Source organism: Ursus maritimus, unplaced genomic scaffold (assembly GCF_017311325.1).
Source record: "Ursus maritimus isolate PB19 unplaced genomic scaffold, ASM1731132v1 scaffold_2, whole genome shotgun sequence".
NCBI lineage: Eukaryota > Metazoa > Chordata > Mammalia > Carnivora > Ursidae > Ursus > Ursus maritimus.
In genome coordinates this window covers 49,119,291-49,131,298 of record NW_024424452.1, presented here as the reverse complement: position 1 = coordinate 49,131,298, position 12,008 = coordinate 49,119,291, and the positions used below count along the sequence as shown (strand labels likewise).

Here is a 12,008-nt window from a genome sequence, read left to right as displayed (position 1 = left end):
AGGGCTGAAAGTGCCAGTAGCGGGGGAAGGCGAAGTTCACTTCCAGTGTCCGCCTCCTCAGCCGGCCCCTTTCCGAAGGAGGAAACGGCGGAAGAGTGGGTTCCGGTGCTGTTCCGCGGGGAACATCGCCTCCACTCAGCTGTCCCCTCACAATGGACTCGGTTCCTGCCACTGTGCCTTCTGTCACCGCTTCCCCCGGAGACTCGGAACTTCTGGGACCCCTGTCGGTCCTCTACGCAGCCCTCATAGCCAAGCTACTGGAGGTGACGGTCCCCATTCTCAGGGAGGGAGCCCAGCTCTGGCAGGCGGGTGGACGAGTTGTGAGCGGAGTTGGCGGCTGACGGGTCGAGGGAGAACTGGAGTGGGTCAGGCCCGAGGCAGGCAAGACGTTGCAGTGCTGTCCAGGGAGGCCAGCGGAAGTGATTTTAAGAAGGTTTCGTCACTTGTTCATTTGTTATTGATTTCTTAGATTGTACCAGGCGCTGTGTTACTTTCTGGTAGACAGTCAACGATCTCTTCGGGTCCTTTTCCAGTGACTCCCCGCACTGTTGTGGGGTGGGGCCAGTGTGAGAGTTACTAGTGTGCTCGTACAGGGCAGTGAAAGTGTAGAAGCAGGCAGGTGTTTAATGCAGCTGTGTTCGCGGAAGCATTTGAAGATACTGCGTTATGTCGACGACGGTTAAATTCATAGCAGTCTGGACCAGTTATCAGGAGCCGTTTGAACCAGTTATCAGGAGCCGTCTGAGCTTACTCAGCATTTGTTTTTATCTAAAAGTAGAATAAAGATTTAAAATCTTAGAGGAAAAACACATTAAATGGTTATTTGCTATCATCATTTTGGTTTTATTTGCAGCCATACAAGTTCATTATCTCTCTAGGGTGTTCAGTTTTGTGTTTTATGTGGCTTTTTAAGTTGTAAAAATCAGTTAAGAGGAAGGTCTGATCCAGAGAATTCTAGACGTGTCCTAGGCAACATGATGTGGTAAGTCCTTTTGCAAACTGGAAATATGTGTTGGGCTTAAAGACATTTAGATTCATAATATTCAAAAACACTTAAAGGCAAACAAGAAATAAGAGGTTGCCAGTATCCCATCGTTTTTGAAGCAGTGGAATCTACTTGAGGGGGTAGTTATCTGAAGGAGGTTGGTTTAGAGTTTCTGTGGATGATTCTTTGTGACTGTTGTGTTCTAAATTCTTCATGGCTTCTTGTCATTTCCAATATTTCTGTTTCAGTTAGTTGCTACATTGCCTGATGATGTTCAGCCTGGGCCTGATTTTTATGGCTTGCCATGGAAGCCTGTACTTATCACTGCCTTCTTGGGAATTGGTTCATTTGCCGTCTTCTTCTGGAGAACTGTCCTTGTTGTGAGTAAATTAAACTTACACTTCGACTTATCAAGACAACAGATATTTTGTAGTCACTAGCCCCTTTGTTTCTTTTTCAGTTAGGTATAACGTGAACACAAATGCTTATAATTTCAGCTAACCTTGTGAAATAATTCAGTGTAATCTTTGTTGGTAAAGACTCAAGTGAACAAGACAACATGTATGATCTTAATGGGAAAACTTCAATTTATAAATCTTAAAATCTAAAGATTAAATGTATATGTACCTATTTGGGCACATGTATATGTTCCTAGTAGAACTGGGAACTCTTAGAGGCGTCTCGAAAAACAGTTAAATAATATGTATCAGAAGCCTTAACATTTTCATATCCTTTTATTATAGTATCAAACCATGTCTAATTAATCTATCCTAAAGAAATAACCAGTCATGCATTAAAAATCTTATATAAGGGTGTTCGATGAAACACTATTGGTAGAGTGAAAACTTGGTATGAACTAAATGATCCATAGTAAGGGAATTGTTAAATTATTGTACATCCATATAATGGGATACTAAGTCACTCTTTAAATTTATGTTATTTCAAAGATACTGGGGCCCAGAAAATGCTCACAATTTAATATTAAGTGGAAAAAAAGCAGAAATCAGGACTGTAAAGTATAAACTGTGTGTATTGTAACTACATAGAAATATACACACACATAGAAAAGATGCTACAAGACAACAAAATAGTAAAAATTTATATCTAGGACGCTGGGTAATTTTGCAGTGTTTTTCCATATCTGTTTCACAGATTTTCTAATTTGATCATGTGCTATTGGGCTCATAAAATATCTTTATATTTGGAAATACAGATTATGTAGTATCCAAAGACACACTCTTGAAATTTTTATTCCTTAAGAGTCTCTTGCTGTGAATTTGTCTTTCATCCGTATCTGTAAATGTACGCTCATACACATTAATTCTTGGGACTGTATTCTATGTCGTTTTGTTTCACGGTTATCTAATATAACTGGAGGAAAAAATCCTTCTGTGTGAATGAGCTTTGCAGGTGAAAAGCTTTCAGTTTCAGTTGAAGCTTAACAGTTAAAGTAGCCAAAGCATTGGATATATGTCTTTCTAAGATTGAGTATTTCTTTTTCTGATTTCTTAATTTTATCAGACGTATCATTGTTCATAAGCTTTCTTTGCTTGCACAAGTGATGATAAAATCACTTAAAGAGAAAGGTCATTTGCCTATTCCTCGGAAGGGTTCGCTAACCTCATGGGACTTTTCCTCAGATGAAAGGAGAAAGGGAGCATAGAAAGGATGAGTGGAAGGGCAGAAGGTGAAAATGCTTTTTATTTCCCACTCCTGTTTCTCCCATCTTAAAAATCCTAACACCTGTTTACATTTTCACAGGGTGATGCAGGCTTTCTTTATGTACTAACTGCTGCTTCTCAGCCTCAGCATTTGACTTTGGAACCTTGGTCCCTGCTCTCATTTGCCTGCTTCTTGCTTCTTCCTACCTCCTCCTGCCTACTGATTTGGGTGAAAGGAGAGCAAAAGCAGCTTACTGTCTCATTAGCAAGGCTATTACATTAGAAAGACAATCATTTCTTTCCATGTTGGCACTTTGAATGCATTTTCCTATAACATTATTATATGTGATGTTAGATACTGTAATAATAATGAGATATCATGGATGATTTATTGACTGATCTGAGTATCTCATTACCATTTTTAACTTCTGAAAGTGGAAATAAATTCTGCATTACAAAGACATTCGGTGACACAATTTTTAAAAAATTGAGTACTGCTTAGTTTTGTTTTGTTTTGTTTTTTAAAGATTTTATTTATTTGTGAGAGAAAGAGAGCACACAAACTGGGGATGAGGGGCAGAGGGAGACTGACCTGGGGCTCGATCCCAGGACTCTGAGATCATGACCTGAGCCAAAGGCAGACACTCAACTGACTGAGCCACCCAGGTGCCCCCTGCTTGGATTTTGTAACCCTATAATTCAGTGCTGTCTTTAGAGAGGATTTAGAGGTTAGTTGTCATTTCTGTTGTTGCTTGTGCATTTTCCTCTAGCAGTCTTCTTTCCCTTTCAGGTTGATGACCACTATGTTTAGGGGTTTGGGAAAATCAGATGATCTAGCATAATTATTAGATCTCTAAATTCAGCCATTGCCAACTTGTAATAGGATTTCCAAAATGTTTTCTGGTGAGGGAGAGAGACATGTCTTAGTACAAAGATTATGCCTTTAATTTTGTTTCCTGAGAGTTTCTTTGAATGATCACTGTTTCTAGACCTCATTCTGGCTATTTGGGGTTGTCAAATAAGTGATGTGGGGTAAAAGAAGCATTAGTATATTTAATATGAAAATACTCATTTCCATTATTAAAGTTAAGTGCTTGCTTAATAAGATTGGTGCTCATTTAATAGATAAACGTATCTTTATTTGCAAAATGAGGTATTCACTTTAGTGCTTCTATAAAAACTATGAGGTATCGCTACCAATTACATTTGAAATGCTTTAAAAATTTTTTTTTAAAAATTTTTAAAAGATTTTATTTGAGAGAGAGAGAGAGCAGGAGAGAGATCACAAGCAGGGGGGGAGAGGTAGAGGGAGAAGCAGACTCCCTGCTGAGCAAGGATCCTGATGCTGGACTCAATCCTAGAACCCTGGGATCATGGTGTGAACCGAAGACAGACGCTTAACTGACTGAGCCACCCAGGCGCCTCACATTTGAAATGCTTTTTAATGTTTTCTTATTTCTTAATCCTGTGGATTATTATGGTGAACCAAACTGTTACTAAATTTTTGTTATAATTTGACTATTGTATATAATATTTCTATAATATATAATACTATAATATTTCTGTTAATAAAATATTTTGACATCAAATCTAATTTTATTTTTCTTCTAGGTGAAGAGTAGAGTGTATCAAGGTAAATATTTAGGCTTATTCTGTTGTTTGTACTCTTCCCTCAGTATGGTGTTTGATACGAGTTTTATGTAAGCTAGAAGTAGATACAGTGACTTCTGATGTCTGATTGACTTACTCCTGAACATTTTACTAATCCTAGGTTGCTAGCTTGGATGACAGAGTGGATAGTGATGCCACCAACGGAGACAGGAGAACAAATTGTGGGAGTAGGAAGAAGATGATTAGTTTGCTTTAGGGCAGGTTGGCTTTGTTGATTTAATGCAGATTTATTACATGTGAACAGTGTTCCTGTGCTAATGGTTTAATCGATACAGTATTTATTTTAAGTAGATAATTTGAGGAATAGAGATGTAAATCAGTGTGCTTGTATTTTTTTGTCTTTTTCTTATTGCAAATGACATATTTGAAATCACATTTTCTAAGAAGGAAGGTACTCCATGAAGGGAAGGATATCAAGCTGAAAGATTTTTTTTTTCCTATTTTTGAAATAAATTTAAATTGGAATCCCACTGAAAGAAGGGTTCTTATTATACTTTTCTTATTTAGTAGTATTTTTACACCCTTATTTGCTATTAACTGCAGGTTGCTTTTTTTAAAGGCATAATAGTTATGTTAAGTTCTCATAGTGCTAGATAATGTATTGCTAATACATTGGGTAATTTAGTTTTATTTAGTCATCATAATAATCTTATGGATTTCCCCTCCCCCTTTAGTCACTGAACAGCAGATTTCTGAGAAGTTGAAGAATATCATGAAAGAAAATGCAGAACTTGTACAAAAATTGTCAAATTATGAACAGAAGGTATAATTATTCTTTCAGTATGTCAGTATTTTCTCCTCATGATTCTAGCTTGAATTATTTCCTCCTGTGTTATGGTTCAGTTATTATGGTATTTTAAAATTTCATTATTTCCTACAAAACATCCAAATCTGAAGTAATCACCATATGTATAAAGTACGGCTTTCTTCTCTAAGGGTTACCTACTCAGAGATAACTTTTGATACCCATGTGATTTATATTTCTGAATTCTGCATGTTTTGTTTTATATAGATTAAGGAGTCAAAGAAACATGTTCAAGAAACCAAGAAACAAAATATGATTCTGTCTGATGAAGCAGTTAAATTTAAGGTAAAAATCCCTTCTCTTTTTGAGATTACATTCTAAAAACAAAAGGAAAATAATGAGTAGTTATTATTAATTTTAATGTCTTTTTTAATAGGATAAAATCAAGAAACTTGAAGAAACTAATGAAATTCTGGATGATACAGCTAAAAATCTGCGTGTTATGTTAGAATCGGAGAGAGAACAGAATGTCAAGAATCAGGACTTGGTAAGAGTTTTGCTGCAAAGCCCTAACTGTAATTTAGCTTTCAAACTGTTCTGTAGATGGGGTGGATTGGACTCTGCATTTTCCCATGCTGTAACCAAAGGAAGATTGGGAGACAGGGAAGTTGAACCTACATCCTTCCATCTTTATGGAATCTTAAATGCTAATACCACAGCCTGTATTCTCATGGTCCTAGGAAGTATTTTTGTCCTCAGCCATGGATAATTTCCATATTGCTTGGCTCTGCCCTCTGAAACATGTAGAGCAACTAAGAAACCATAGCCCTGTTGAACAGTTCTAGTACTTTGTTTTGTTTTGCATGATTCCTTTTAGAAACAAGCCTTTGAGAAGCATTTTAGAACTACAGGAAATGTGCAGTGATGGTATGGAGGGTTCCCATATATTGCACACCCAGCTGAGCTTGTGACTTGGCTGGCCGGGTATTTGCCAGGTTTCTCTACTCTAAATTTACCCACTCCCGCTCTGGGTGTACTGTTCACTTGGGGAGGAAGTACCTGCGCCTGACCTGCGGTTAAAAGAGTGAAGAGCGTGCTCCGCCTCCATGAGGCAGCACCTTCACGCATCATTTGGAATTCTTCTGTAAGTGAGATTTGTCTGTTTGTCCTCAAGTCCAACCATTTTTTGTTCAGGCAGGAGAATTTTTGAAGGACCTTGGGGATTTTTTTCTCTACCAGGAAAAACTGTTGATTTGAACTGGATTACTTGAAATTTTTTTTTTCTTTTTTTTCCCCCCTGCTTTTTTTCAACTTTTTGTCTGGTCATCTTACCACATTATCTCATAGGCAGGAAGGTGGTGGATGGCACGTAATAGAGCTCTAGTTATTTTCTTCTTTCCTTATCTCTTTACATGCTTGACCTCTCAGCTAAAACTGAATCACCTGCTTTTACCTGCTACGTAGGGGGTGGCTCTGGGATAGCATTTCATCTTTTTAGCACATATCCTACTGTTTCTGCTAAAATCCTGATACCTTTTTTTTGTGTTCTTCTTCCACATGGCAGATATTGGAAAACAAGAAATCTATAGAGAAGTTAAAGGATGTTATTTTAGTGAATGCCTCAGAATTTTCAGAGGTAAAGCTGCCTATAATTTCTGCAAGATGTTAATAGGGTGTCTTAGTTTTGTTGAGCAAATATTTGATATGTGCTAGAATGTGCAATAAATGAAAACTATATGACATCTAATTGGGAAAGTGTGACACCCCTCCTTTGGTATTAATTCACTAATGGGAGTGTTTTGCACTAGGTTCAAATTGCCCTTAATGAAGCTAAACTTAGTGAAGAGAAGGTGAAGTCTGAATGCCATCGGGTTCAAGAAGAAAATGCTAGGCTTAAGAAGAAGAAAGAACAGGTAAAGAAAAGTTAATGTCCTAGATTATGTGAACTAGGGGACCGAGTATCATTACCTCTTGAGTATCTTTTCTCAGATCTGTTTTTAAGGAAATGAAATATGTATGCGGAATTCTATTCTTAGATATGCAAAGTTTAACTCCCAAAATTGAGTGCATGTATATATTCTCCATCTGTTCTGGATTTTCTGTTCTTCTCTACAATTTCTTGTAACTATCAGAGTGTTTTTCATCTTTCTCTTGTTCAATACTAACCAATTATTAACTTGAATAGCCTTAGTGCGATGATGGATTTGGTTCTTGACCAAAGAATTAGGTATTTATAACTGTCCTTTGAGCAATTACTGCTTCACTGACCAAAGGAAGGTTACATGATCTGGGGAGAGACAGTGAGGTGTGCTCTTCTGTTCCTGTGAAAGTGAATTATTTGGGCTGCAGTTTTCTGAAGGATACGGTAACTGGATCAACTTCCTTGACAGCTGTCATGTTCTTACTGCAGTTCTGAGGGTAGGAGCCACTCTCCCCTCTCCCTTCACCAAGGCCTCAGTCCATAGTGACAGGCCAAAGAGTAGCATGGCTCCCTGGTTCCCTGTCTTATTCACAGGGTCCTGATGTGTCCAGTGCAAGAGCACTAGCCTTTGGAAATTCATGTGTTTTAACTTTTCAGTTGCAGCAAGAAATCAAAGATTGGAGTAAATCACATGCTGAGCTCAGTGAGCAAATCAAAGCATTTGAGCAATCTCAGAAAAATTTGGAAGTAGCTCTTACTCACAAAGATGATAATATTAATGTAAGTTCATTCTCTTGAATACATGCTTAATTCTCATGAAGTTCACTCGAGAAGCTCTTTCTAAAGCCCTTTTGCTTCTCTCCTAGGCTTTGACTAATTGCATTACCCAGTTAAATCGGTTAGATTGTGAATCTGAATCTGAGGGTCAGAATAAAGGAGGAAGTGAGTTAGATGAATTATCAAATGGAGAAGTGGGAGGTAAGTTCGGTGTCAGGGAGGTTGGACCTCTTTTTGTGTTCCTGTCTTTACACCGTTGCTCCTTTTTGGCTGGCTAACTTCCTCTTTTTTTTTTTTAAGATTTATTTATTTTAGAATGAGCAGGGGGAGGGGCAGAGGGAGAGGGAAGGAATCTCAAGCAGACTCCCACTGAGCAAGGAGCCTCATGCAGGGCTGGATCTCAAGACCCCAAGATCATGATCTGAGCTGAAATTAAGAGTTGGATGCTTAACTGACTGAGCCACGCAGGCACCCCTGACTAACTTCCTCTTAAGTGGTAGGGTCGTAGATGCCTGTCACTGGACTTACACATACCTCTGTGTGCGCTGGGCAGAGGTGGGTTGCAGGGCTGTGATATAGCAGTGAGTGTGCAGTGAAAACGGACTCTGCTTTTCGTCCCACTGAGGACTGTTTGTGTGCACTGGAGCGAGAGCAGCGTAGCTGTGACCCCTCTTAAGTGTGAACACTATTCAGTAGGAGACATTTGTTTCTCACTGCGGTGGGGATGACATTTGAATTTAGTGCTCATCATCTTTGTAGCTCTGCAGTGTTAAGGCTCACAACCGATTTCAAGAGTACTGAAGTAGGGGGAGCTGTAAACTAATGAAGGCCGCAAGAGTGGAGCTCAGGGGTAGCAGTGTTTACTGATGAAGGACATGTCTCTGGACATGTTTTTCAAATTGGATATTGTGTGCATAGTGGGCATTTTCGACCACGCCTGGTAGCAGGTTCAAGGGAAGAACAGAAGAGGATGTCTTTCTAAATAAGATACCTGACCAGGTGGACATAGATCTGAGTGAGAAGGAAGAACCTTACTTCACACATCTCTTCGTGTTTGAGAATGGCATGGATTGTACAAACTGGGAATTCACTTTTTGAATTTAAGTTTGCAATTCTCTTAAAAGTCATGGAGCCTGATTTGTTCTCTTGGTTGATTTGTGTTTTCCTTTGAATGTTTGAACATGGTAATTGTTTAGTTTTGGGGAAATCAAAATATAGTTACAAAGCAAAGGAGGAAAAGGCAATTAAAGGCTTTTGTATTTTAGGTGACCGGAGTGAGAAAATGAAAAATCAAATTAAGCAGATGATGGACGTTTCTCGGGTATGAGCTTTTTTGTGGAGTACCGTAAGTGCCTGTGCATTCTCATTGTGCCTCCCTTGTAAGGATAGTTCTCTCTCTTGGAATTTTTAGACACAAACTGCAATATCAGTAGTTGAAGAGGATCTAAAACTCCTACAATTTAAGCTTAGAGCCTCGATGTCTACTAAATGTAACCTGGAAGGTAGGCGGCTTCCTGAGAAGAAAGTGCGGGGTTTTTCACCCCTTCCAGCGCCACCCTCTCCGCCAGTGTGCAAGCCCTGTGCACACACCCAGCTCAACTGTTTTATCCTTTGCAGACCAAATCAAGAAATTAGAAGATGACCGCCATTCGCTGCAGTCGGCCAAAGCCGTCCTGGAGGACGAATGTCAAACGCTGAGGCAGAAAGTGGAGATTCTGAACGAGCTCTATCAGCAGAAGGAGATGGCTCTGCAGAAGTAAGGTGTTCGTGCCTGCTGGCCATCTTGTGCCCGCGAATGTGTGCACTGCTACACAGAATTTTGTCTTTTAAAAAGATTATTTGTAGGTTTTTTCTGTCCGTGATGAGAAGTTTGTCTGCCTTTCTCATTTCCCATAATTTGCCTTTTCCTTTCCATTGGAGTCCGTTGTTGAGGTTGTTGCCTTCAGTTTGTCTGGCAGGGAGTGGTTTACCGGTGCGAATGGTTCCTCCTGCGTCACGCTTTGTGAAGACCCGGTCCGTCCCTTTCGTGGCTCTGCCACGTACTTCACTCTCTTTCTTTGTGGCATTTTAAGTAAGTGTGATCTGTCTTGTGTCTGTTCTACTACTTCTTAATACAGCCTTTCAGAATCTTGAGTGATTGTAGGACCTGATGTTTAGTAGAATAAATACTCCAAAAGGAATATTTAGTTAGTCGAAGGTATCCTAAGTTTTGGAGTTTAGTCAAATGCTCAGGTTAAACGTTACGTACTATAATTATGGCGAGGATGTTTGGAGTTTTAAATACAGACATACCTGTTTAGTGTGTATATTTAGGTATTAATCTCCTGAAATCTCCATCTCAAATCCAAAGTGAGGTGTGTTTTTGAAAGATAGACTTTTGTAGTTCAGTTTAAGTTTTTTTCCTTCACAAAAATACCTGAATTCTCTAAAAATAGGTTGTCTGTGGTAGTGGCAATTTGTGTGTGCCCCCCTGCTTTACTCTGGCCTATATGGTGGCTTCTGAGGCGGCTTATCCTGCGAGCAAAGTTCATCCTTTTTTTTTTTTTTTAATTTTTTTTTAAAGTTCATCTTTTTTAAATGCTCAGGCTACTATTGTGTGATGCCACGAAACATCGAAAGCATACCACTAATACTCTCTCTGATTCTTTGCTCACCATGCAGTCAGTTTAGATTTTCCAGATTTTGTTCAGGCCAGCTCTAAATACCTGGCCTGTTTCAAAGAAATATTTCTAATTTCATTATTATTTTTTTTTTTAGAGCACTTCTTTGCCACCAGTAGTAATCTTAATTTCCTAAATGAGAAGTGGTTTTCTTCACGATAGTCATCGTGGCACTGTTTTATTCAGTCCGTCCGGCACGTGTGGGTTGTACCCTGCTCTCCATGCCCAAAGCCTGGGTTAGTTCGGGCCCATATTCTCTTTACTGCCAGTCCCTGATTGGTCCTGTCGCCACCTGCCCTTTCTCTTACCCCCTCTTCCGGGCTCTCATTCATTCTCTCTCTGCCTCAAGCGAACTTCCTTAAAATGCGAGTCTCTGCATGGCCTCGTGTGCTTAAACTCTATCAGGAGTGCTCCATTCTCTTCTGGGTCAGTTCCAGACTCTTGCATAGGCACAAAGCACTCTTCCCCTCAGTTGTCTGCAGCAGCTTCTCCACGTGCATTTCCTGCCGCAACTTCTGATGCTTTCTGACCTATAGCCACACTGAACACAGTTCCTCACTCCACTCTGAGCCTCGCTGTTACTATGTATGCTGTTTTCTCTGCAGTAAAATGTCCTTTTACAGTTTTTCCACCTGGCAGTTTCTGCCCATTGAAAGGTTTACGCTCCTTAAAATCTTTTCTGGAGTGTGTTGTAGCGTAAATAGGTACGTAGCTATAGCGACTGCGTGAGTGCTCATTTTTCTATAATGTAACTCAATATATATTCAGTATAGGTTGAAATCTACCTGTTACTGGGGCACCAAGCTGGCTCACTTGGTAAAGCATGTGACTCTTGATCTCAGGGTTGTGAGTTTGGGCCCCATGTTGGGTGTACAGATTACTTAAAAATAAAAACATCTAAAAAGTAAAATAAATCTACCTGTTACTATTTGCTTTCTGTTTGATGGCCTGTTCTGTATTCCTGTGTTTCTTCCTCCTTTCTGGCTTTCGGATTGTTTATTTTTAATAATTCTGCTTTTTCCTCTCCTTAAGCTTGGTAGTTAAAGGTTGCTCTTTCTCTCCTCCTGTAATTACCCTAAAGACCACAACATGTGTCCTGAACTTGTTACAGTGTGACGTGCATGAACAGATATACCTCTTTCTGGGCTTTAGCTCCTGTCTGACTTAGATGCTATCTGAGTATCTTCATTCTCTCTACACCTAAACTCCTCAGACATTTCGCTGTCGGACTCCAGTGCTTTCCGGCCCGTGCTGGTTCCACTGACAACACATTCACAGTCCTGGTAGCTCTTCCTTCTCTCCCGTGTCTGTAGTCTTTCCATGGGGGTCCCTTTCATTCTCCTTGAAGGACACCCTTTAGTGACAGATATGATCAGTTTATCTTTGTGTGAAAACGTCTTTTTTTTTTTAAGCGGAGGAGCTTAAACGCCGGGATCACGCCCTGAGCCGAAAGCAGAAGCTTAACCGCTATGCCACCCAGGCGCCCCTGAAAATGTCTTTCTAAGGATCGTTCTGCTGGCTCTAAGATGCTTGCAGTACTTAATTTCCTTAGTTTGAAGATAACCAGTTACTCTGTGGTTTTATAGTT

The 12,008-nt window shown here is 39.7% G+C and overlaps 1 protein-coding gene across 5 annotated transcripts in view; it reads left to right on the top strand.

The window, feature by feature from the left end:
* The window catches only part of MIA3 (MIA SH3 domain ER export factor 3), a 54,299-nt gene that overhangs the window by 33,223 nt on the left and 9,068 nt on the right, over positions 1-12,008 (top strand). For 2 of the 5 annotated variants that reach the window (XM_008685689.2, XM_040636001.1), the window contains exons 1-13: positions 8-263; positions 1,234-1,365; positions 4,258-4,279; positions 4,992-5,080; positions 5,330-5,407; positions 5,499-5,609; positions 6,627-6,698; positions 6,871-6,975; positions 7,641-7,763; positions 7,850-7,961; positions 9,026-9,081; positions 9,172-9,262; positions 9,378-9,516. In XM_008685689.2, coding sequence (XP_008683911.1) covers positions 153-263; positions 1,234-1,365; positions 4,258-4,279; positions 4,992-5,080; positions 5,330-5,407; positions 5,499-5,609; positions 6,627-6,698; positions 6,871-6,975; positions 7,641-7,763; positions 7,850-7,961; positions 9,026-9,081; positions 9,172-9,262; positions 9,378-9,516 — 1,241 coding nt within the window. In that variant the 5' untranslated portion in view covers positions 8-152. Of the gene's footprint in view, positions 1-7; positions 264-1,233; positions 1,366-4,257; positions 4,280-4,991; positions 5,081-5,329; positions 5,408-5,498; positions 5,610-6,626; positions 6,699-6,870; positions 6,976-7,640; positions 7,764-7,849; positions 7,962-9,025; positions 9,082-9,171; positions 9,263-9,377; positions 9,517-12,008 lie in introns of those variants that run through there. The other 3 variants (XM_040635998.1, XM_040636000.1, XM_040635999.1) reach the window with 2 other exon arrangements.